Consider the following 26,320-nt stretch of genomic DNA (forward strand, 5'->3'; position numbering starts at 1 on the left):
GCGGCGTGGCATGCTAATTCCTGCGCAGTGCGAGTTTGTTTTAGTAGGGAGCCCACTTTAACGCCCACAATTTGCAAAAGACTGTAGCGCCTGCATCTTTTAATCTAGAAACAAAATTGTAACTGAAATGTATTTCTCTCATCCATACCTACCCTTTAAGCCCAGGATTTCGCCACGCCCACTTTAACACCCACAAGCCCCCCAAAACTGTAGCGACCACAGTTGTTAAAAAAAAATAAATTTTGACTAAAATGTATTAGCCTTGTTAATAGCTTTCAGTTGACTCCAAAATGTTTGCTACGCCCACTCCAACACCCAAAAATGGCCAAAACGCTATAATCTGTATGATGCCCACATAACCATTTCTAACACAAACAGGAAAGACACTTTGAAGTTTCCATTAAAAAGTTTCTATGTGGTACCTATGTGTTGGTTTTCACAATAAATTTTTTGTATCGAACCTGTTGAATACCGATTTTAAATTCTGTTGACCAACAAGTTTCATATTTTCATAAATATTTTTAGAACAAAGAAGATGAACATCGAGTAATGATGCTTCCCATCGAAGTGACGGACTCTACAGACCCAATTGATAAGAACGAGGAAGTTAGAAGACGAAAACGATCTATTGAGCTAAATCATAAGTTCAATAAGGATTGTTTAAATTAATGTAAATTTAATTTGTATTATAAATATCGGTTATAAGCATCCGTTTTTTAAATACGTTTTCTAATGTACATCTCTAATCATTTTTTGGTTGTCAAAAAATTTGCCTGAAAAGCAGTTTTCTTTACAATCTCTTTTTAAATCCAGTATATGAAGTTGTTTTAAAACATCTATTTGAGGGCTTTCTCAGAGGTTGCGTTTTCAAATGTTTGCTTCGGAATGCAAAAAAAACAAAATAGCGTTCTGGCCAAGTGCTTCGACCATCAGATCGCTGTTGCTCAGCACGCACACACACACGCGTAAGTCCGGGTGCTCCGCCGCGGCAGAGCGAGGGAAGGAGTACAGTAACTTCGAGGAGTGGAAAAAACCATGAGCAGCCGAAAACTTGAACAAAACGCGGGGACAAAGCTTGTCTCTTAGACACACGGCGCAAGGGATCAGAAGTATGAGAGGCGGGACTCTTGCAAAGGCGGCGCTAAATATGCGAGAAACGGGACTCTTGCAAAGGCGACGCTCGGGATCAGAAGCGGGACTCTTAGACACGCGGGGCACGGGATCAGAAGCGGGTTTCTTGCAAACGCGGCGCACGGGAGCGAATTCATGTGGACCAGCGGCGGAGCACCCGGATTCACGCGTGTGTGTGTGCGTAAGAGCAAGACGAGTGAGTGCAGTAAGCCGCATTTTGGCCAGCGAGAGTCCCGTGCAATGAGAAATTTCTCGAAGGCCTCGATGCGGCTTCGCCCAGAGTAGGCTAGAATTTATATACCATGACCTAACCTAACCCGTTAACCTGCGAGCGCTGAGAAAAACATGAACCAAGAAATAAAAATGGTCTAATAAATTTTTATACAACTCGTAGGAAAAGAATCTAATCAAGACAAATGCCTAAATTTTAGGGCATAAATCCTGCCCTAGGGAAAAGTTGTCTCCATAATCGAACCTCTCTCTCTCGGCCTTCTCGTAGCGAATGCTATGAGCCAGGCCCAAATGCGCGTTACCGCTGACCCTTTTCACTCTGCTGCAGACATCGATAAAAACTATTTTTCTCACTTCGTATCCCGGTGGCTGGCACTCTACATCTCACGCCAGCCAACCGATTTTCACCCTAGACCTTTTTGTCCCATATCTTTACAAATATTTTCGGTAAAGAGACCCTGGCGGGACTGAGCATATCCCAGCCTACGAGACTTCTTTACAATGTATCACCCCTAACAATCAATAGCTTACCAAAGATATTTATTTTTTCGTGTTTATATAGTATTTGCTTTTGCACAGCCTTCTGGTGCTCTTCGTCATTACGTGGACGTGATTTAAGAACTTAAAGGATTGCATACCAAGACTGAAAAATTTATTTTGTTTGCCGGTTTCTATTTTAGAGTTCTTAGGATTTTAGACGACGTTAATTATTAACTCTACCAATTTTGGAAAAACTAGATTCTTTGGCGAGAAAACAGCTTTAATTAGCTAAATTGTGTACAATCGTAACTTATGAACTTCTGAAGCTACAGGCTTGTGCTCTACGTCGTTAGAAAGGTATTTAGAAATACTATGTACGCTTTTTAAACGATTTTTATTAATTTTTTTACATTCTTCAAAAAAAAAATTAAGATAATGTGTTTATTATGTAGATCGTATAATACATTTTCGTTACAAAAGCTGATATTAGAACTTGTGATTGCTACAGATGCGATCGTCACTACATTTTTACCTTATTTATATCTTTTTACTTTCTTAATCAGCATCACTAGCAGAGTCGATCTAGTTCGATTGTCTGTATTTAAAAATGTGTCAGTTACATTTTATTTACATTATCAATCATTTTAATAGTCGATGGCATCGACTTATTATAAGGTAAAGAGGGCTATACTAATAATGAGGCAAATCAAATAAAATATTTTTATTTTAATTCAGCAAGAAACTTTTTCGTTGTTCTAAATATCCAACTTGAAACTATTTTGCATTCATTATGAATCATTTTATATATTATATAAGAGCAAAAATTCATAAAAACAATGATAATGGTAATACTTTTGTGTCATAAAAATTGTGTTTACCATTGTTTCTTTAAAAACCTACTTTGTTGTCAACTGGTAATGACTCTTTCTGGGCATTGACAAACCCCGATTTCATTAGAATAAGAATAGATAGTCATACCCGTTACTCGAAGAGTAAAAGGAAATACTAGATTCGTCGGAAAGTGTGTAAGAAGTTAACGGAAGCGTTTCCGACCCTTTAAAGTATATATATTCTTGATCAGAATCACTAGCCGAGTCAATTCAGCCATGTCCGTCTGTCCGAAAGATTTGGAAGCTGTAGAAGTGCGGCGTGGCATGCTGATTCCTGCGCAGTGCGAGTTTGTTTTAGTAGGGAGCCCACTTTAACGCCCACAATTTGCAAAAGACTGTAGCGACTGCATCTTTTAATCTAGAAACAAAATTGTAACTGAAATGTATTTCTCTCATCCATACCTACCCTTTAAGCCCAGGATTTCGCCACGCCCACTTTAACACCCACAAGCCGCCCAAAACTGTAGCGACCACAGTTGTTTAAAAAAAATAAATTTAAAATGTATTAGCCTTGTTAATAGCTTTCAGTTGACTCCAAAATGTTTGCTACGCCTACTCCAACACCCAAAAATGGCCAAAACGCTATAATCTGTATGATGCCCACATAACCATTTCTAACACAAACAGGAAAGACACTTTGAAGTTTCCATTAAAAAGTTTCTATGTGGTACCTATGTGTTGGATTTCACAATAAATTTTTTGTATCAAACCTGTTGAATACCGATTTTAAATTCTGTTGACCAACAAGTTTCATATTTTCATAAATATTTTTAGAACAAAGAAGATGAACATCGAGTAATGATGCTTCCCATCGAAGTGACGGAATCTACAGACCCAATTGATAAGAACGAGGAAGTTAGAAGACGAAAACGATCTATTGAGCTAAATCATAAGTTCAATAAGGATTGTTTAAATTAATGTAAATTTAATTTGTATTATAAATATCGGTTATAAGCATCCGTTTTTTAAATACGTTTTCTAATGTACATCTCTAATCATTTTTTGGTTGTCAAAAAATTTGCCTGAAAAGCAGTTTTCTTTACAATCTCTTTTTAAATCCAGTATATGAAGTTGTTTTAAAACATCTATTTGAGGGCTTTCTCAGAGGTTGCGTTTTCAAATGTTTGCTTCGGAATGCAAAAAAAACAAAATAGCGTTCTGGCCAAGTGCTTCGACCATCAGATCGCTGTTGCTCAGCACGCACACACACACGCGTAAGTCCGGGTGCTCCGCCGCGGCAGAGCGAGGGAAGGAGTACAGTAACTTCGAGGAGTGGAAAAAACCATGAGCAGCCGAAAACTTGAACAAAACGCGGGGACAAAGCTTGTCTCTTAGACACACGGCGCAAGGGATCAGAAGTATGAGAGGCGGGACTCTTGCAAAGGCGGCGCTAAATATGCGAGAAACGGGACTCTTGCAAAGGCGACGCTCGGGATCAGAAGCGGGACTCTTAGACACGCGGGGCACGGGATCAGAAGCGGGTTTCTTGCAAACGCGGCGCACGGGATCAGAAGTGCGAGCAGAGCGAATTCATGTGGACAACGAGAGTCTTTTGCGTTCGGAGTGCGAAAAGTGGAGCAGTCGAGTGACTGGTGCCAAGTGACCCAGGAAGCAAAGGAAGGAGTGGGAAGGAGTTTACCTGGACGACCCCGAGGAGAGTGTGCCGACCCAGGACCAGCGGCGGAGCACCCGGATTCACGTGTGTGTGTGTGTGCGTAAGAGCAAGACGAGTGAGTGCAGTAAGCCGCATTTTGGCCAGCGAGAGTCCCGTGCAATGAGAAATTTCTCGAAGGCCTCGATGCGGCTTCGCCCAGAGTAGGCTAGAATTTATATACCATGACCTAACCTAACCCGTTAACCTGCGAGCGCTGAGAAAAACATGAACCAAGAAATAAAAATGGTCTAATAAATTTTTATACAACTCGTAGGAAAAGAATCTAATCAAGACAAATGCCTAAATTTTAGGGCATAAATCCTGCCCTAGGGAAAATGCGCGTTACCGCTGACCCTTTTCACTCTGCTGCAGACACCGATAAAAACTATTTTTCTCACTCCGTATCCCGGTGGCTGGCACTCTACATCTCACGCCAGCCAACCGATTTTCGACCTAGACCTTTTTGTCCCATATCTTTACAAATATTTTCGGTAAGGAGAGCCTGGCGGGACTGAGCATATCCCAGCCTACGAGACTTCTTTACAATGTATCACCCCTAACAATCAATAGCTTACCAAAGATATTCATTTTTTCGTGTTTATATAGTATTCGCTTTTGCACAGCCTTCTGGTGCTCTTCGTCATTACGTGGACGTGATTTAAGAACTTAAAGGATTGCATACCAAGACTGAAAAATTTATTTTGTTTGCCGGTTTCTATTTTAGAGTTCTTAGGATTTTAGACGACGTTAATTATTAACTCTACCAATTTTGGAAAAACTAGATTCTTTGGCGAGAAAACAGCTTTAATTAGCTAAATTGTGTACAATCGTAACTTATGAACTTCTGAAGCTACAGGCTTGTGCTCTACGTCGTTAGAAAGGTATTTAGAAATACTATGTACGCTTTTTAAACGATTTTTATTAATTTTTTTACATTCTTCAAAAAAAAAAAATTAAGATAATGTATTTATTATGTAGATCGTATAATACATTTTCGTTACAAAAGCTGATATTAGAACTTGTGATTGCTACAGATGCGATCGTCACTACATTTTTACCTTATTTATATCTTTTTATTGTCTTAATCAGCATCACTAGCAGAGCCGATCTAGTTCGATTGTCTGTATTTAAAAATGTGTAAGTTACATTTTATTTACATTATCAATCATGTTAATAGTCGATGGCATCGACTTATTATAAGGTAAAGAGGGCTATACTAATAATGAGGCAATCAAATAAAATATTTTTATTTTAATTCAGCAAGAAACTTATTCGTTGTTCTAAATATCCAACTTGAAACAATTTTGCATTCATTTTGAATAATTTTATATATTATATAAGAGCAAAAATTCATAAAAACAATGATAATGGTAATACTTTTGTGTCATAAAAATTGTGTTTACCATTGTTTCTTTAAAAACCTACTTTGTTGTCAACTGGTAATGACTCTTTCTGGGCATTGACAAACCCCGATTTCATTAGAATAAGAATAGATAGTCATACCCGTTACTCGAAGAGTAAAAGGAAATACTATATTCGTCGGAAAGTGTGTAAGAGGTTAACGGAAGCGTTTCCGACCCTTTAAAGTATATATATTCTTGATCAGAATCACTAGCCGAGTCAATCCAGCCATGTCCATCTGTCCGAAAGATTTGGAAGCTGTAGAAGTGCGGCGTGGCATGCTGAATCCTGCGCAGTGCAAGTTTGTTTTAGTAGGGTGCCCACTTTAACGCCCACAATTTGCAAAAGACTGTAGCGACTGCATCTTTTAATCTAGAAACAAAATTGTAACTGAAATGTATTTCTCTCATCCATACCTACCCTTTAAGCCCAGGATTTCGCCACGCCCACTTTAATACCCATAAGCCGCCCAAAACTGTAGCGACCACAGTTGTTTAAAAAAAATACATTTTGACTAAAATGTATTAGCCTTGTTAATAGCTTTCAGTTGACTCCAAAATGTTTGCTACGCCCACTCCAACACCCAAAAATGGCCAAAACGCTATAATCTGTATGATGCCTACATAACCATTTCTAACACAAACAGAAAAGACACTTTGAAGTTTCCATTAAAAAGTTTCTATGTGGTACCTATGTGTTGGTTTTCACAATAAATTTTTTGTATCAAACCTGTTGAATACCGATTTTAAATTCTGTTGACCAACAAGTTTCATATTTTCATAAATATTTTTAGAACAAAGAAGATGAACATCGAGTAATGATGCTTCCCATCGAATTGACGGAATCTACAGACCCAATTGATAAGAACGAGGAAGTTAGAAGACGAAAACGATCTATTGAGCTAAATCATAAGTTCAATAAGGTTTGTTTAAATTAATATAAATTTAAGAGGAATGTTTTGTTAATTTGTATTATAAATGTCGGTTATAAGCATCCGTTTTTTTTAAATGTACATCTTTAATCATTTTTTGGTTGTCAAAAAATTTGACTGAAAAGCGGTTTTCTTTACAATCTCTTTTTAAATCCAGTATATGAAGTTGGTTCAAAACATCTATTTGAGGGCTTTCTCAGAGGATTCGTTTTCAAATGTTTGCTTCGGAATGCAAAAAAAAAAACAAAATATCGTTCTGGCCGAGTGCTTCGACCATCAGATAGCTGTTGCTCAGCGAAAGTGAGCAATGAGAAATGAAAATTTACAATCAGCAAAGCAAGATTGCAAAGCGAGACCTTCACGTGATTTATTGTGGTAGTCGCTTAAAAAGGTTGTGGCAGTTTTTTTTAGGTTGATAAGTATTTAAAGAGACAACAATATTTCAGTTTTTCACATTAAATCTGTAGGCGGGAAAGTTTGGTAAGATTTATATTCGTTAGAGTCATTGTGGCATATTAGCGTAACAAATTTGTGCTGCGTACGGAGAAAAGGAACCTAAATCTTAACTGCCAATTATCTATATTTAACTTTTTCCGGGATATCAGTTTTTAAATTAAAGGTTTTTCAAAGTCTGTGGGGCGTTTGTGGCCGTAAGAGTTCGCGTGAAAAATATGAAATTAAAATAGATGTATGACTAAGCGTGGCATATTCACATACCAAATTTGCGCTGGTTAAGAAAAGAGTGATTCTTAATCGGAAATCTAAACCCGTTAGCTCTTATAGTTTCTGAGATCACTGTGTTCACAAGGACATGGACATGGCTTGATACACTCGGGTAGTGCCGTTGATCAAGAATATTAGATCTTAATGGGGTCGGAAACGCTTACTGTTACATACTTTCTGACGAATCTAGTGTATCCTCTCTACGACTAATAAGTATAAATATAACAAATCCTTTTTTAAGTGAAAAATAAGCTGAGAGAGATCAGCGTAACAGTTCTAACGTGTCGATCATGTTGGTTAGGCTCCCTAAAGGATCTAGTCATGTCCGTGTGTATGCTGTGATCATACGAACTATAAGAGCCAGAGCCCTTGGATCTAAGACTTAGATTTATCGACCTCTGCAGCCCACAGTTTTTCAACTGATCTGTATTAGTTTAATTAATAACTTACAAAAAAAGTTTGCCATAGGCCTACAATGTACAAAATATTTATTTAAAGTAAATAATATTAACAAAAAAAAGTTGTTCTGTTTGTCTTTGCCATAGGCACAAAATATACAACATATTTATTTGAATATAAATAATACCAAAATAATGGTTTGGGGATTAAAAATCTTCTAAAATCTTATTTTGTCGTGCTTACCCCCAGAAGCCTACTTTTGGACTTTTACTCTCTCGACACAGTTTGAGCGGAAAGTGCGTAATTACAAGATTGAGGTTGACTGATTACAAGATGGATATGACTGAATAAATTATTATACCTAAGAAAGTCCCTTGCAGTCCGCCTTAGTATTATAAGTATTGCGGAATGGGATTGGATGAGATTTAAATTGAGGCGTTCAAGTATACTTATCAAGCAACCTTAAAATAAGTAAAAAATTATTAGAAAATTATTTATAATACAGATTGGGGAAAGTTGCGGATAACATTGATAAACACATTTAAAGCACCAAAAAATAGTGAAAATAAGGATATCTTCATTATGTTGGATACATCATATGCTCCTCTTATTTTATCTCTGCAGCGTTTTTCTTTTTAATGCTTTGCTATTTAATCTTATCCCTATGGATAATAACAATATAGTAAGTGTAGCAAATTTTAAACAAATTAATCTAAGTATTAGTCATATGACTGGTATTGTGGTAAAAGGGGCCGGAAAGTTATTGTTGGTTTGGCAGGTTGCGAGACGATTGGGCAGCACAGAGACTTCCTATTGTAGGACGCTATTCGTTTGTATATTTTATATTTTACTGTTAAAATGCCCAGGTTTTTCTGTGAATGTTTTGGTTGCAAATATACCACGGTTCCCCAGTGAAAGTTAACAATATTTTTGATTGAGCGCGCTGTATAATATCTACCAAAGTAAACAGAACTTTAAAAAAAAGACTGAACAAATAGTTTTTTCGGTAAAATCAATTTATTTTATTCCAAATAGTCTCCGTCTGCTTTAATACAGCGTTTTTCACGGTCCAAAACATGTCGATCAAGTGTATTAGCTCGTTGCCCGGTTTGGCCGCCACTATGTCGGTGAAAGCCTTTTAAATGGCCTCTACGTCTGCATAGCGCTTTCCTTTCATCAGCAAATACATTTTTCCGAAAAGGTTGAAGTCGCACGGTGCCATATCAGGCGAATACCGGGAGTGGTTGATGGTTGAAATGTCATTTTTGGTCACATAGTCGGATACAAGCGTCGATCGATGAGACGGCGCATTATCGTGCAACAAACGCCAACTTCCATCTTCGCGATATTCGGGCCGAACACGTCAAATACGGCGCACTAAACGTTTAAAAACTATAAGGTAGATTACCGCATTAACGTTTTGGCCGGGTGGAACAAATTCTTTGTGGATAATACCCTTGAAATCATAAAACAAATCAGCATTGTCTTCATTTTTGACTTCTCCAGGCGCGATCAGTGAATTTGTGCGGAACAAACCGTGCACACACCTTTTGTGAGCCCAAATGTAGATGATCTATTCTATTTCCATGAATTTCAATGATGATTTAGGCTGATTTTTTATGAATTCACGCCTAGTTTCGATGGAATTTTCGTTCATCGATATTTATGACCTCATGACCTCTTTGAAAACGTTGAAACCAATCGTGCACTCTGCTACGGGATAGGCAATTTTAAACCAAATTTAATGTTGGTTTTTTGTTCAAAGCTCATTTTCGCACCGATGAAAAAAGCAAACTGGCACTTAAGACGCAATAATCTCAATTCCAATAGATGAAACGTCATGAAATTTTTATGGATTTTTTAAAGATGGCTCCACTAGAGGGCGCTAGATTAAAAAATTCCTGTTTACTTTGGAACTCACTTTGTATGTTACTGCTGCTCGCGTTTCCCTATGTTTAGATGGGCTTGAGAGTGGTGTTGTAATAAATAAACAGAAGCAGGAACGAAAATCGTCCAGTGGAAACTTCTGGCTTTTAATTTTAGATTTACTTTCTTGCATTCTTCTCTAGTTCAGTCGCCTGTCAAGGTGGACGCCGAGATACGTTACTTCGTTGATTTGGGGAATCTGCGTCAGCGAACGTAAATGTTGTTTGTATGTCGGATGTTGCTGTGCTCTATCTTACTGTGAAGGCTTTATTTCAGACATACGTCTCAAGTAGCTTGTGAGTGTAGTCAGGTAAATGTGTTTTGATTTTGTGCATGAAGCCATCGAGCCATATTCGATCGAAGGCTTGAGATACATCGAGGAACATTGCACTGCAGTATTCCGGATGCTGAATGGCAGTGCCTTGTTCAATTATTTTGAAGAAAGCCAAAAGATGAGCCGGGATAACATTGTTTGCTTTAGATATGGTATTATGCGAGTTATAAGGCATTTTTCGAATAACTTAGACATACACGATAATAAACTGTAGGGTGACGGAATTTTGTGGATTTTTCTATAATGATAAATGATTTTTTCGAATTTTTCGGATAGTAGCAGGGACATATGATCTCATTGAAAAGCTTACAAATAACCTCAATGTAAGAGTTCGGCAGGGATGTTTTTCGGTTTCAGTTCTCCAATGACTTTCGCGACCTCCTTTAGGTAAAACAATGTTGGCAGGGAAATAGTTTCTGAAAGGACAAATGAACTATTGACAGGGTTCGGTTGGAATAAGTTTTGGTGATGTAGAGCAAAAGTATCTGCTATATCTTCGGCGCTGCGGACCCAGCAGCCTGATGAATTTCTTATCGGAGTGACCGTTTCGATAGGAGAGCTTAGATTTGGGTGAGCCCTACGAAGAGGATGTTTTGTTCTGGTTGGCGAATGTTTTTATTGTACCGCAACTCTGGGTTTTCTATATTTATATCAGTTTATTCTGTGGCACGTAAGCCTTTGATATGTAGGTTTTGGGCTTTAAAGAAAATGGCAAATGGTCTAGTGACAGGTCCGAAAGCGCTTTGTCGCTTATTATATTGTCTTTCAGCAAACAACGAGTAGGACGACCCCAAAAGGATCAGGAAACAACGACAAAAAAAATAAAGAGGAAGATTCGTGAGCGATTCTCCCTTTTTATACCCTTGCAGAGGGTAAAACGATTTCAGTCAGAAGTTTGCAATGCAGTGAAGGAGACGTTTCCGTTTATTTGATCAGCGTCGATCTAGCCATGTCCGTCTGTCCGTCCGTTTCTACGCAAAATAGTCTCTTAGTTTTAAAGCTATCGGGCTGAAACTTTCCCAAAAATCTTTTTTTATTGCAGGTATAATATAAATCGGAACCAACCGGATCAGACAACTATGTCTTATAGCTTCCATAGGAACTATCGGGGAAAAACTTAAAAAGCATTATTTATTTGGTTTTGAATTTCGAATTCAAATTTTATCAAAATCGGACGACATATTATATTATATTATATAGCTGCAACATATAACCTCCTACGCTTGGAAATCAGATTTTTTAATTGATTTCGAATTCAATTTTAATATGATGAAACAAATTATATCTTTGGGGCTTTTTGACATTTTATCTTATAATTATAATTAAGAATATAATTTTTTATATTTTAAAGAATTTTGATTTCCATTTAATAAAAATCGGACTACTTCAACATACTGATGTCAAAAAAATGATCTGAAAAAAGAAGAAAATATATTTGTTTTTAATATCACTTAGGTCAGCAACAATCCTTAAAAATTTTACATGGTTTTACTGAAGTTGATTATTTCTTATAACTGCAAGGGTATACAAAATTCGGCTTGCCAAAGTTAACTTCTTTTCTTGTTTGTTTATAATTTTCATCAAGCCCTCTATGAGCTCTACAGTGAGTTTCTGAAATTTTAAGAAATCTGTCTTCTTTGTTTTCGACATCCTGGACAAATGTCTTAGTGTATAAAAATTTGTTATAAAATTGTTTTAAAGTGGTTTAATTCTGTAAAAATCATTTAAAGTACAGTGAACTCCTTTTTTTATATTGTATGGAATATGTTCTCTTAAGATTGAAATAAAATTTTCTATATTATTTATAGTATTTCCGAGTACCTTAATCGACTCTTGTATTATATACCTCCCCGGTGCTCAGTATTCTGATCTGAGACCAATTCGTTGCATTCCGTTATCCTTTTGAAAACCGACACTATGGCAAAAAGTTCCTTTTTATTTATTAAGTGTAATTTTTCGGTTTTGGTAAGAGTTTTTGAAATAAATGTAATTGGTTTTCCTTCCTGAGAAAGAACAGCACAGCAATTTTTTTATTATAGTCGGGCTAAAAATTTAAATTTTCTTTTAGCTCATTAAAAGCTCTTACAGCTGAGTCATCAAACTGTAGAAAAGTTTTACATGATGCTATTTTCGACACTTTGGACTTTTGGCCTCCTAAATATTTTTTTAAGGTTTTAGCTATTGTAGGGGCCCGCGCTGGTTTCGCTTCATATATCAAAAGTAATAATGATCAATAAAGTTACAAAGCTGGGTTTCATAAAGTTGTAGTCTAAAGTTATAGCAAATGAAATCAAGGATATTCAAATTTAAGCATTAATTTTGCTTATTAAATTTAATTTAATTCACTGAGCAAGTATTTACTCGAAAGGAAATTTCTTTTATAATATTATGAACATTGGAATATTATTGTAAACAGTCAATCAAAATATGTAGCATGACGACCGGAGCCGATCACTTACCCACCATATCCAACGTTGAAAGCGTTGCATTTCAATTGATTGTAGATAATGATAATGTTAGGAAAACACTTCCAGGGGCTTAAACACTTGCTCTCATTACGAGATTGCTTATTGCATTACAAATTAGTTGATTACACTATTATTTGGGATAATTTACATTACTTTACATCTTATACTTACTTCTTTAAATTTAGTTGCTTAATTTAATTTTAAGTTTAAAGGAATTTAATGAATTTAAATTAAAATGATGTTGCTTTAACTAGAATTGATTGCACTTTCAGCAGAGGGCTGTAGTATTGTATGTATGTGTATGTGATAGAGGGTGCACTGATGTATGTATTTGCGATACAGGTGATACAGGTTGCACTGAGAAAAGCTGATGAAACTGCCGACGATCCCGATGGTGCGCTTTATGGACTTTTCCCAGGAAAACTGGAACCACGAGAAGGAGTATCTCGACTCCCAAGAATTTTCCATAATGCTGACGATCACATTGGTGCGCTATAGGGACTTTTTCCAGGAAAACTGGTACCACGAGAGGGAGTATCCCGACTTCTATGAATTGTTTTCGATTATTCAACGGCAACCTTGTGGTGAAAGAAACCCTTTAAAAAGGCTGAGGATGTCTGATATTTTTCACGATTTGGCTTTGGTAGAAAATCTGGGTTTGCTTCAAACACTAGCGAAAATATGTTCAGGAGAGAATGATCCTCACACGGTCAAGGTTGAAAACGGAAAAGGGCCAAAAATCGAGATGCGCCAGTCAGCAAGGCTTGGCTATCGAAAATTGTGGGACCAGAGTTGCTTAGGAATACCTATCGAGCGCGTCTTTTTAGTGTTGGAAATTGGGAAATTATTTGAACTTTGCTCTATTATAATTTAATTCCTGGCGGCACCTTCAAATCCTGGCGGAAAATTTTTGTGGTGGTAAATTTAAAAGTTGACAACATAAACGACAAGCGCCGTACACTATCTTTGCGTAATTTTGAACGATTTTTTTTATTTAATATCCTGTAAGGCTCAGAATATTTCTAAGCCCTCGAATATTTTTAGATCTTAGATATTTTAGAATGGTTGAATAGGGTAGTTAGAATTTGACCAAGATGTCGAACTATAAGTAGTTTGGAAAAACTCAGCAAATAAATCAGCAATTTCAGAATCCGTCGATGCCTCCATTGAGTTTAGACGTACCGATGAAGGCAATGCCGATGCCTTACGCTTGGCATTAACAAAATTGTAAAACTGTTTCGGATCGTTTGAAAATTCAAATTTACATCGATTTAGATACATAGAGTAGCAATGACTGTTGATAACATTAAAATCTGTTCGAGCCACAACATGTTTTGAAAAATCTGCTGGTCTACCCGATTTTTTATACTTTTTATAAGTGTTAGATTTAAGGTTTTTAGGTCTTTGAAGCGCATTGGTAAACCAAGGAGGTCTGTTTTGGTTTGAAAGAAACCCATCAGGTACGCATTCATTAAAAAACGTATTTAAGACTGTATAGAATAGTTCAGTGGCACTTTCAATATCTGTACAATTGTACAAGTCTGTCCAATTATAATAAGAAATCATATCGTTAAGTTTATAATAGTCACATTTACGAAATCATCTAATTATGCAGAAACTAAAGGAGAGAGGGTATCAGAGCAGGGGAGGGAAATTTTCAGTTCCTTAGTTGGATGATATCGGTTTCAGGTACAACAAGAGCGTCAATTCTACATACTGTGATTTCAGACGGGTCTGAAATAAATTTTCTACTTAAAGAATTTTTCATAAAGCTTACTTGCTGTAAAAGGCCATCCACATAATCATGGGCGGATAACGGCATAGCAACAAATGAGTCAGTAGGAGGAGACCAAGAAATATCAGGTAGATTAAAATCACTGTAACGAACTGATTTATTTGCTTTCTCTCTACGGTATTTGTGCGGCTAGCTCAGTAGATTGTGTGTGTTCGTGTGACCAAACTTATATAAACAGAATGCACGGGTTCGTAGTGGGTTTATTGCGGGTACAACTGCAGTCGGCTTTATAATTTGCTTGTCTCGTTGTTTCCGACGGTATAGGTTGTCTCGATGTTCGCTCGCCTCGTTGACACGGTGTTCCAGTTTTGTCGCTCCCTGAAGATCATTGTCCGCTGATGCGGGCCTGACGCGTTTGGCTCGGTGACTGCTCGGCCACGATTCGGACTCGCTATGTGGTCAGCCGTGCGTCACCGTTCTCAGATTAGGGTGAACAGACTGACAAGCTCTCCAGGATCACTCCTCTCGATACCCGACCGCCTGTCCCTTACTCTGTCCCGGATGGTCCCACAGGGCTTCCGCTCAGATCGTGCGGACAGTCAAGGCGGAACGCCAGGAAGCTGCCTAGCTCTTCACTTCGCTTCTGCGCCTCGTGTAAACGAACGTTCCACCCTAGCCTCACTCTTTTGCGTGCTGTCCGTGCCGTTCCTGCGGGCACGATTCTCCTCGCGTGGCTGTTGCGGTGTGGTGTCCTGCCGGGACTTCTCTCCCTTCTGGCTCGTTACTCTCGGGGTTCTGTCGCGCTGCTCCGGGACTTTTCTCCCTTCTGGCTCGCTACTCTCGGGGCTCTGTTGCGCCTCTCCGGGAATTCTCTCCCTTCTGGCTCGCTACTCTCGCGGCTCTGACGCGCTGCTCCGGGACTTCTCTCCCTTCCGGCTCGTTACTCTCGGGGTTCAGTCGCGCCGCTCCGGGACTTCTCTCCCTTCTGGCTGATCGCGCCAGGACCTGCTCAACTCCACTTGGCGCACTGGGCTCACGCCGAGATACGCTAAAGTAGTGCTTGGGGCGATGTACACTGGGGCTCGAGAGGCTTACCCCCGAGCTCACTATTTCAAGTCGCCGGCCTTGAGTCTGGTAGACCCTCCAGGCGTAACGCCAGGAATGCGATGGCAGGAATGCCTCCGTAGACCTCAGCCACCTCTCACTTCGGAGATTCCTTGTAATTCCCAATCCCGAACATCTCGACTTGACAATCTTGCTCCTTGTAGGCTCCCACGGCGCTGCTTTCGACGACTCGCCTTGTTGTGGCTCCCTCGTGGTTTGCTTGGTTCGCATTCGTTCAAATGCTTCTCTTGATCTCGACTGATTGATTTCTACTGACTGGCTGTCCTCGACTGAATGATACCGCTGCCAGCGCCCTGTGGGTTTATATAGGGTCTCCGAGAACTGTTATTCCCCTTTTGCGCAGGCCCGCCGAAAATCTCCACACCGGGTCCAAAGTCCATGGCTCCTGTTCGACCCTCTTGTCCTTCACGCACTGCTTCCCGTCGACGTCCCTCTGATTCCGGTGATGTATACGTCATGCTTATGTGCCGCACCGCTGCCAAGATGTGGCACCTTCTCTCTCGGTCCAAAGTTCACGGCCGCGTCCAAAGTCCGGCGGCGTCCTCCCTTTTGCACACGGTACTCTCGCTCCGCCCGCCAAGTCTCCGCTCTCTTCTTCTTCATTCTTGGTCTCCAAATTGTATTGGTCTCCAAACTCTCTGGCGCTCCAATCTCCCTTGTCTCCAAACTCTCTTGCTCTCCAAACTCCCACGTTCTCCAAACTCTCACTTTTTTTCAAACTCTCACTTTCTCCAAACTCACGTTCTCCAACTCTCACGTTCTCCAAACTCTCACGTTGTCCAACCGCTCTTCGCCGCGCCGCCACTACGCAAATTCGCCGCGTAACTGGTGAGCGGCCGGCCATCTGCTGCTGGGATTTGTGTGGAGTTATTCAACTTTTCACATCACCTAAAACAATCAGAAGGTCTCTGACAGACAGATGGTGCTCATAAATTACTGGGTCAGAGCCAGGTAGAATATAAGAACATGTGACAAAAAAATATATACAGATTGCAAAGAAACTTTCACACTTAGAAATTTAATTTCATTGGGAATATGAATGAGAATTCTTTCAGATGTTAGGCTAAAGGTAACGGCAATCAAGACACCGTTTTTGGCACAGTGGAGGGCGTTATTTGTTTGCGGTTTTTTTGGAACAAATTCTTTTATTACTTAATCATCATTAAGCCAAAAGCTTTCAGAAAATAAAACATTAAAAACAAATAAACAAAAACACAAATATTTTAAAAGACAATACACTACGAGCGTATGAAAATCGAAATTGTTCAACTGCAAAATCTTCGGATGGGAATTTTTCACGTATAAATTCCAGAACATCCTCAGATGTGGTATCTGGGGTAAATCTAGAAACAAACAATTGCTTCCTTTGTAGAACAACTTAAAGTTTCTTACGCCCCCCAGAAGCAGTCTGAACCTCACTAGGCTGAGATACAGGCACGGTGCCTAGAGTACTTATAGGAACGGTCGGCACCGATTTCTTTGACTTAGCCAGTACAGAAGCTTTTAGTCCAAAAACATGGACTTCTTTCGAGCTAGCTGTATCCATACGCACAGTTGGTTTGCTTACCCCTGTGTCGACAGGAACTGCTGCTACCAAGTTCGGATTTGGGTTGGATTCCATGGTGGTATTAACGGCGGTTAAGCTGGCTTTTTTGCGTTTAGGCGACTCGAACCCCTCATTGAGTTGCATAAAAGCACCCGAGGTATTCAACAGGCCGCTCATCTCAACCACCATTTCCTTGCAAGAACCACATGACCACATAAGACCAGAGTTAAGATCAATTAAATCTTTTACACTGCCAGTGAATCCTGCACATTTGTCGTGCATCATCGAATCACAGAGCCAGCAAAAAATTAAAGGAGTCTTTCGCTGAAGACGCAAGTGTGCAGTTTTTCTTGGAACAGACAAGCAAGAGAGAGTTACAGAAAATAGCACCGAAAAAGTCTACCAGAAATTCAGCGGGTGCATAGAGAGGATGTTAGAGTTATAAAATAGAGCGAGGGAGATTGAGAGAGAAAAAGAGTTTTAGCAAGTTTAGGTGCGTAAGTTACACAAACAAAGCTATGAGATTAAACAAATCTAATAGAAACGCTAAAATAACTATTAAAACGTACCCGTTTACTGGGGGGTCTATTTAAAATTACTATCGCAATTGTTAGGCTGATCACTGAAAAAGACAAAAACTTGGAGCACATAAGTAAACACAGCTGTTCACAAGCGACGCTTAATCGAATGAATCTTGTTAGCCGGTTGGTTAACAGTTCCAGTTGGTACCCTTTTATTTTCAACTTGGCCTTTATTAGTGTTCTGGTTCTCTATTGATTTTTTTTATCAAACCTGGTCTGGCTATAATTATTATTTTGATACTTATTATTGCTTTGATTATAACCGTTATTAGCCCCGTTTTGAACAGGGATAGACTCGTCTATCTCCATTGGCTCTGGCTTATTTTATGGCTGCCTATAGGTGTTCCGTTGATTTTGTTGGTTATTATTAAATCTACCCTGGTTCCAATTATTTTTATTCTATTATAATAACCATAAGAGCTTCTGTTCTGGTTGTTGTCTTGGTGAAAGGTATTATTGTTCCGCTGGTTATTATAATTATTGTTTTGTTGTCTTGGCTTGTTGTTGAAATGTGTTTGACCATTTTCACCACATTTCTGGCTTATTTTATGGCTGCCTATAGGTGTTCCGTTGATTTTGTTGGTTATTATTAAATCTACCCTGGTTCCAAGAATTATTTTTATTCTATTATAATAACCATAAGAGCTTCTGTTCTGGTTGTTGTCTTGGTGAAAGGTATTATTGTTCCGCTGGTTATTATAATTATTGTTTTGTTGTCTTGGCTTGGCTTCTATTAACTACACTAAGATTATCCATTATAGACAATTTTCCCAGATTCAATACGCTTAATTCCTGTTCGCTAAAGACAAAGTCAAGTCTGACCATTATGGCGTCGAAATTTAACACCTTACCATTATGAGCTTAGACATCGTTTGCCATTCCAGCTATTTTGTTTTTTAATATAAATGAAGCAGGACAAAATATTTCACTCCCTCTGACATATTATCCCATGGATATTTTAGCTGGTTTCCTCCTGCTTACATATTTATCTTTTTCACCTCTATATTCAGGTTTGATCTCATAAGGCGTGTCGCACCTCAACCATCCTCAACCATATTTATTTTGTGAGAAAGCTGTGATCTTTGGTTCACTATCTAATCCTTTAATGAATTTAATTCAAAATTTACAATATGTTTTAATAAATCTCCTACAATTAACATTGTATTGTTTGATACCGCCTGATGATTTGTATATTCTTGAGGCGTATTCATGTGGAGTCTTTTATTTGCTCCAGCTTGGCTAGTAGAAAGTTCTGACATTTTAATAATTTTTTCGAAATGAGAACTTAATTCTTGCCCTTTTTTATATTTCTTTTTTAAAAATGGCCAGGCGAAGTTTGTATACCCTTGCAGTTATAAGAAATAATCAACTTTAGTAACACCATGCGACATTTTTAAGGATTGTTGCTGACTTCAGTGATATTAACAAGTTAATTATTTTATTCTTTTTTCACATCATTTTTTGACATCAATATAATAGAGTAGTCTCATTTTTACTAAATTGAATTCGAAATTCTTAAAATTATAAAAAATATTATAAGATAATTTATTAATTTTTTTCATATTATTTTCCCACTAATTTTCCGATCGTTCCTATGACAGCTATATGTTTAAAACAACAAAGATACAATTTTTTCAAATTATTTTCCCGCCAATTTTTCGATTGTTCATATGGCAGCTATATGACACAGTCTTCCGATTTTGATAATATTAAATTCGAAATTCAAAAGTAAATAAAACACCAAATAAAATTTTATTTTTTTTTCCCCCGATAGTTCCTTTGGGAGCTTTAAGATATAATTGTCCGGTCCGGCTGGTTCCGACTTCTATACTACCTGCGATGGAAAGACTGGATGGAAAGTTTCAGCCAGATAGCTTTAAAACAGAGAGATTAGTTTTCGTAGAAACGGACGGACATGGCTTGATCGACTCGTCTAGTGATGCTGATCAAAAATATATTTGGTATATGGGGTCCAAAACGTCTCCTTCACTGCGTTGCCAACTTCTGACTGAAATCATTTTAACCTCTGCAAGGGTATAAAAGCGAACGGTGCTCTTGTAACATGCCGTCTATTGGTTACAGGGTCAGAGCACTCTTATGTATCCGAGCGTTGCAGCCAACCTCTTGGACTGACACGGTCGACAACACGCAGCTTGGTTATGGGAATGTATTCAATTCTCGCATAACCGATGATCGTCTATGCTCACGTGCTAGGCAGAATCACCTCGTCTCTGGAATGCTAAAACGTCAAACACCAACACTCGGTGTTTAAGAATCTGCAGTTGGCGGATACGCAATTCAACACAAACACAAGTTTATATACTATTGTGACTCATCACATCGAACGCAAGCAACGCAGTTGCTCTAACCACAACACGAGGTTGGTCCGATAAATATTTATTCTCCAAAAAAAAAAACGAAAATTTTGGAAATGTGACAATTTTTTTTTCAACATAATCTCGTTTTTACACTTGACCCACAGATGCTCCAACTTCTCTAACCCATCTGAAAAGTACGTTTTCTCGAGGTCTGAAAAATAGGTCTTCATAGCAGCGCCGATCTCCTTATTTGCCGCAAATTTCTGTACAGCAACTGATTTCTTCAAGTTTGGACACAAAAATAAGTCACACGGGGCCAAATCTGGAAATTACGGACGGGGTAGCAGTTTGTAGTCCAATTCGACCAATTTGGCCTTGGTGACCAATTGGCCTTGATGGAAGAGCACTTTTTCTTCGCCAAATGGGGTCGAATCGGGACAATAATACGGCATAGTACAGCCCTGTGACCGTTTTGCCCTTCTCCAGGTAGTCGATGTAGATCACACCGGTGGCCAGCACCTTTTCGGCCGATGGGAAAGTCTTCGCCTTCTTCGGAGCAGCTTCGCCAGGTGAAGTCTACTAGTTCCACTGTTCTTTGGTCTCTGGTGTGTACCAGATCCATGTTTCGTCGCGGTCACGAAACCACGAAGAAACTTCTTCGGGTTGCGCGTCAAACACTGCTCTGAAGTAGTCTTACCGTTGCGTTTGTTTTACGGAGTGAGCAAACGCGGCACCCATCGCGCCGACGTGCCAGATATGACCCACGCGGTCTTTTGACATGCCTACTGTCTCAGGTATCTCGCGTATCTTCAATCGGTGGCCTGCCCTTTTAAGATCATGGATTTTTGTCACGTTATCCTCTGTGGTAGCTGTTTTCGGGACACCTGGCCGTGGCTCATCAAAAACCGACGTACGACCACGATTAAACTCGTTAAACCAATTTTTGGCGGTCGCCATCAAAGGAGAAGAGTCACCGTACACAGCATCCACGCGCTCTTTGATTTCGATGCGCAATTCCCTTCCAAAAACAAGAATCAAGTCACATACCGATATTGCTCATTCTCCATTTTTTACGCAGTCAAAACAAAACTACGAGTCCGATTCGGCTGAAATTTCGACAGTAGCCGTCTACGAGAATGTACTACATGATAGTAATGTTCTTTTGCGAAAGTAAAGTTCACCTCAGCGGCAGCCAACAAAAGGAGTGCACGAGAGAGCGGTGAAAAGCGAATTGGTCAAACTAGCGAAGCGTAACATAAAGTTCACGTCAGCTGTCACGGAGACAGCGCGAGAGAGCAACAAGAAGCGAATGGCTCGAAACGAAGAATGTGGTCAGGTTCAGCTCTGCGACAGCACGGCCTGTACAAATTATGAATTCAGAAAAACAGAGGTGACGACCAAAGGAAGGGTGAAGAAGCGAAGAAATGGAGGCGTTCAATCCAGAGCACGGAATTCATACGCTTTTAGTCGGTAAGCGTAAGTACAGTCGACCGTAGTTTTCGCTAGTGCAACTAGGAATAAGACACAAATATAACGTATAGTGAAAATATGTGAACAGATCTGAAAAGGCGAGAAGGAAAAGGAATCAGTTTTACTTATTATGGCGGAATGGACCGTAGTGGCTGGTGAACGGATGTAACGCCTTACGAAATATAAATATATTACTTTATTTTTTGCTTTAAATGTAACCCAACGGACGGGGGTTAACGTCGGCAAGAATTCAGCCACAGAAAGCTTTTAACTCAGTTGGGTTGGACAATTCACCGCTTCACGATTTGGAGCATAATGGGAGGTGGGCTGTATAAAGACAGTTGGTGATAGTACGATTTTTTACGAGGTCCCCAAATCAAAGAATACTTAAACTCTTGTCTATTGCCCCCGGATGGTTTGATGATCGTAACCAAAGTTTACTTCTTAGATGCTCTACTTGCAAGCTTGCCGATAAACTCAGTGTCACCAACTGATGGAGTAACAGTAAGCAATTTTAATAGCCATGGCTTTCGAAATATTCATCCCGTTTGCAAAGAAGACCCGGACCCATCATAACAGTTATAAGTTGCACTATCTCATTGTTTTTCCAACCTCCCAAGTACGAAACGCATTGAAGAAGCAGTTAATAATATTCCGATAATTAGATGGAGAATAATTGGACTTTATAATTGTCTTCCCGATGGCTTACAGTGTAACTGTAGTCACAACTATTAACATCCACAAATTAAACACTTTATCGACAAAAGGTCACTCAGGTACATCTGCCCGCAAAAAGTTTAATTCATAACGATTAGCCGTAACATGCCTGTGTTTCCTTGAATTTGTAGAACCCAAGCTAAGAAGTTTTTTTTATGAAAGCAAAGCTTAAATACTATTTTTGCCGCTAAGCTTCCCAAGGAAAGCAATGCTAGTTGTTTTTTTTTTTTTTAATAATTCACCGTATTAAAAGTTTTATAAAGTCTCGGAGCTGTACCCACTTTTGCTACCACAATAAATAATAACAGATATCACGACGGTAATCGATCCCCATGCACGCCACCCTAAGCACACGATATCAATCGATCAACATCCAGGCATCCCTAAACACTCGATCTTAAACGTTCGCCACACATGCAGTCCTGAATACACGACAACAATCAATCAGAATCCCGAATTCCCGATAAATTATTGGGGCAATTCCGTCACCTAATCTGGTCACACTAACCACTAACTGGGGCCTATATAAGCACAGTCAAGTTTACAGATCGCTCACTTGTTCTCTGGCAATTGATTCACCAACATCTAAAGGTAAGCGATTTCTATTCACGGTGGGAGTTTTGTTGAATGAGGATTTCGATCCGACTCACGCCTTTGATAGGGTCACCTACGCACAGTTTGGTTAGTAGTTACCAGCCAAAGCCAGCCCAGCTCAGTGAGTAACTCCCAGATTTCGCATTCCAGGCTTCCGACGCGGAGCAGCAATCATACCCCGTTTCATGAACCCGAGAAGTACCTATCGCCCTTCCGTAAAAGTGATTATCTATTAATTTCTCGAGCCTCCCATAGTGCCTATCATCAAAGATCGCAACCTTAATTAAATTATTTAAGAATAACTGGACACAAAACTTATGAAACATCAATTTTTTGGGAAAAGGAGAGGCCAAATTAATTATACAATTCTCTGACAAGCCCAGGCCATTGGCGAGCTATACCGCCTTCCGGATCAGGGTCATCACAAAGGGCCTTTTGTACAATTACATGCCACAAAGTTAATCTAAGTTGTTGACACTCAATATTCTTGAAGTCAATATACTCTGGTTGGTTAGGTAAGGAAAGTACGGCTGCCAAATTATGGTTTAACACACATTGACCAGTGTGGGTCCATTGTGATACCGTAAGATCTCGATTTTCCTTTTTGGGTCCTCTGTCTTTATGACCAAGAATTAGCTTGACCAGTATGACTTCCAACCGTAACTCTGTTATTTCTGAAAGATCGTTGATAAAGGGAATTCCTAAGTGCTTCAGTTTAAGTCTACATAGGGCTGGGGAGAAGCAGAGAACGTTTCCCCTTCTTCTTCATTCCTGCAACTTATACAAAAGTCATTTTTTTGGAAGTGAAAAATATATAAAAGTGATAATAAATAGAGTGAAAAACTAAATAGAGACACCAATTGCTCTGCCGCTCCCTTTGGAAACTTTGCCAATGATGACATCCAGGCGAAAATAGCAAATTTCCCTAGTTGTTTTAATATCCCAAGTGGCCTTGTAGTTAGTTCCCGTGGTGAGTTTCATGGGATTTTATATATCCGCGCCGGTCTCACTCAATGTTTTGTTTTTGTATTTAATCCCACCATTGTTGCTGTTGCTTCGCACATGATACAGTGTGTTGTGGAACTGTGGTTAGCTTCAAAATTCACTTTCAATTGGCTCTGTGCAGAGGTTCGGGCAGAGCAACTGCTGTCTCTATAAGATTCTAACTCTATGATTTAAGCCTGCCGGCATGTGTTCCAAGGAGCCAGTGGCCTGTAAGAACTCGAGCTAGCATTCCACACTCTGTGCGGCTGAATTTGAGAATTTCCAAATTTTGTATACCCTTGCAGAGGGTATAATGATTTCGGTCAGATGTTTGCAACGCAGTGAAGGAGACGTTTCCGTCCCATAAAGTATATATATTCTTGATCAGAATTACTTTGGTGTATTTAAACATACTCGTATAACCTCCTACAATTGTGAAAAACATTTTTTTATTAGTTTGGCAGGGATATAGTTTCTGAACGGACAAAAGAACTATGATGATGATGAATTTCTTATCGGAGGGACAGTTTCGATAGGAGAGCCCTCCAAAGAGGATGTTTTGTTCTGGTTGGCGTAAGTTTTTTATTGTACCGCAACTCCGCATTTTTATACCCTTGCAGAGGGTATAATGTTTTCAGTCAGAAGTTCGCAACGCAGAGAAGGAGACGTTTCCGACCCCATAAAGTAAATATATTCTTGATCAGCGTCACAGCCACAGCGTCGATCTAGCCACGTCCGTCTGTCCGTTCGTCTGTCCGTCCGTTTCTACGCAAACTCAGTCCCTCAGTTTTAAAGCTATCGGGCTGAAACTTTCCCAAAAGTCTTCTTTCAATCGGGAAAAAAAAAATATATATATATATCTTTCGTGTTTTTTAACAGATACTTTTCTAAGCTTGGATATAACAATTCTAAATTAGTTCTGAACTTCGAATTAAATTTTATCAAAATCGGACGACTATATCATATAGCTCACATAGGAACAACCGGAAAATTAGTGGTAAAATAATATTGAAAAGTTATACTTCGGTGTTTTTTAACTTATAACTTCCTACGCTTGGAAATAACATTTTTTATTTGGTTTTGAATTTCGAATTAAATTTTATCAAAATCGGACGACTATATCATATAGCTGTCATAGGAACGATCGGATAATTGGTGGAAAATAATATGAAACAAATTATAGCTTTCGGACTTTTTGACATATTATCTTATAATATTGGGAATATAAATTTGTATATTTTTTAAAATTTCGAATTCAATTTAATTAAATTATCAATTATTTTTTTAAACTCCAAGGGTATAGAAACTTTGGCTTGCCGAAGTTAACTTCCTTTCTTGTCTACTTTTATATTTAAACCAATTCGCTTGTGATAGGTAGATTTTGGGCTTTGAAGAAATGTTTTCAGCACCGGAAAATGGTCTAGTGACAGGTCCGAAAGCGCTTTGTCGCTTATTATATTGTGTGGAATGTTTCAGCAAACAACGAGTAGGACGACCCCAACAGGATCAGAAAACAACGACAAAAAAAAAAAAATAAAAAGAAAAAAGTCTCGTGAGTGATTCTCCCTTTTAATTTAATTTCATTGGGAATATGAATGAGAATTCTTTCAGATGTTAGGCTAGAGGTAGCGGCAATCAAGACACCGTTTTTGGCACAGTGGAGGGCGTTATTTGTTTGCGGTTTTTTTGGAACAAATTCTTTTATTACTAAATCATCATTAGGCCAAAAGCTTTCAGAAAATAAAACATTAAAAACAAATAAACAAAAAAACAAATATTTTAAAAGACAATACACTACGAGCGTATGAAAATCGAAATTGTTCAACTGCAAAATCTTCGGATGGGAATTTTTCACGTATAAATTCCAGAACATCCTCAGATGTGGTATCTGGGGTAAATCTAGAAACAAACAATTGCTTCCTTTGTAGAACAACTTAAAGTTTCTTACGCCCCCCAGAAGCAGTCTGAACCTCACTAGGCTGAGATACAGGAACGGTGCCTAGAGTACTTATAGGAACGGTCGGCACCGATTTCTTTGACTTAGCCAGTACAGAAGCTTTTAGTCCAAAAACATGGACTTCTTTCTGTAGCAAGAGAGAGTTACAGAAAATAGCACCGAAAAAGTCTACCAGAAATTCAGCGGCTGCATAGAGAGGATGTAAGAGTTATAAAATAGAGCGAGGGAGATTGAGAGAGAGTAAGAGTTTTAGCAAGTTTAGGTGCGTAAGTTACACAAACAAAGCTATGAGATTAAACAAATCTAATAGAAATGCTAAAATAACTATTAAAACGTACCCGTTTACTGGGGGATCTATTTAAAATTACTATCGCAATTGTTAGGCTGATCACTGAAAAAGACAAAAACTTGGAGCACATAAGTAAACACAGCTGTTCACAAGCGACGCTTAATCGAATGAATCTTGTTAGCCGGTTGGTTAACAGTTCCAGTTGGTACCCTTTTATTTTCAACATGGCCTTTATTAGTGTTCTGGTTCTCTATTGATTTTTTTTATAAAACCTGGTCTGGCTATAATTATTATTTTGATACTTATTATTGCTTTGATTATAACCGTTATTAGCCCCGTTCTGAACAGGGATAGACTCGTCTATCTCCATTGGCTCTGGCTTATTTTATGGCTGCCTATAGGTGTTCCGTTGATTTTGTTGGTTATTATTAAATCT

The 26,320-nt window shown here is 38.8% G+C and overlaps 1 protein-coding gene across 1 annotated transcript in view; it reads left to right on the forward strand.

Annotated features, from left to right (window-relative positions):
* LOC127012042 (uncharacterized) overlaps positions 1-26,320 on the forward strand; it is an 82,118-nt gene that overhangs the window by 28,311 nt on the left and 27,487 nt on the right. The window contains exon 3 of the mRNA XM_050890160.1: positions 6,581-6,709. Within this exon, the coding sequence (XP_050746117.1) occupies positions 6,581-6,709 (129 nt within the window). The remainder of the gene's footprint in view (positions 1-6,580; positions 6,710-26,320) is intronic.

This window comes from Drosophila biarmipes, unplaced genomic scaffold (genome assembly GCF_025231255.1).
Source record: "Drosophila biarmipes strain raj3 unplaced genomic scaffold, RU_DBia_V1.1 ptg000017l, whole genome shotgun sequence".
Taxonomy (NCBI): domain Eukaryota; kingdom Metazoa; phylum Arthropoda; class Insecta; order Diptera; family Drosophilidae; genus Drosophila; species Drosophila biarmipes.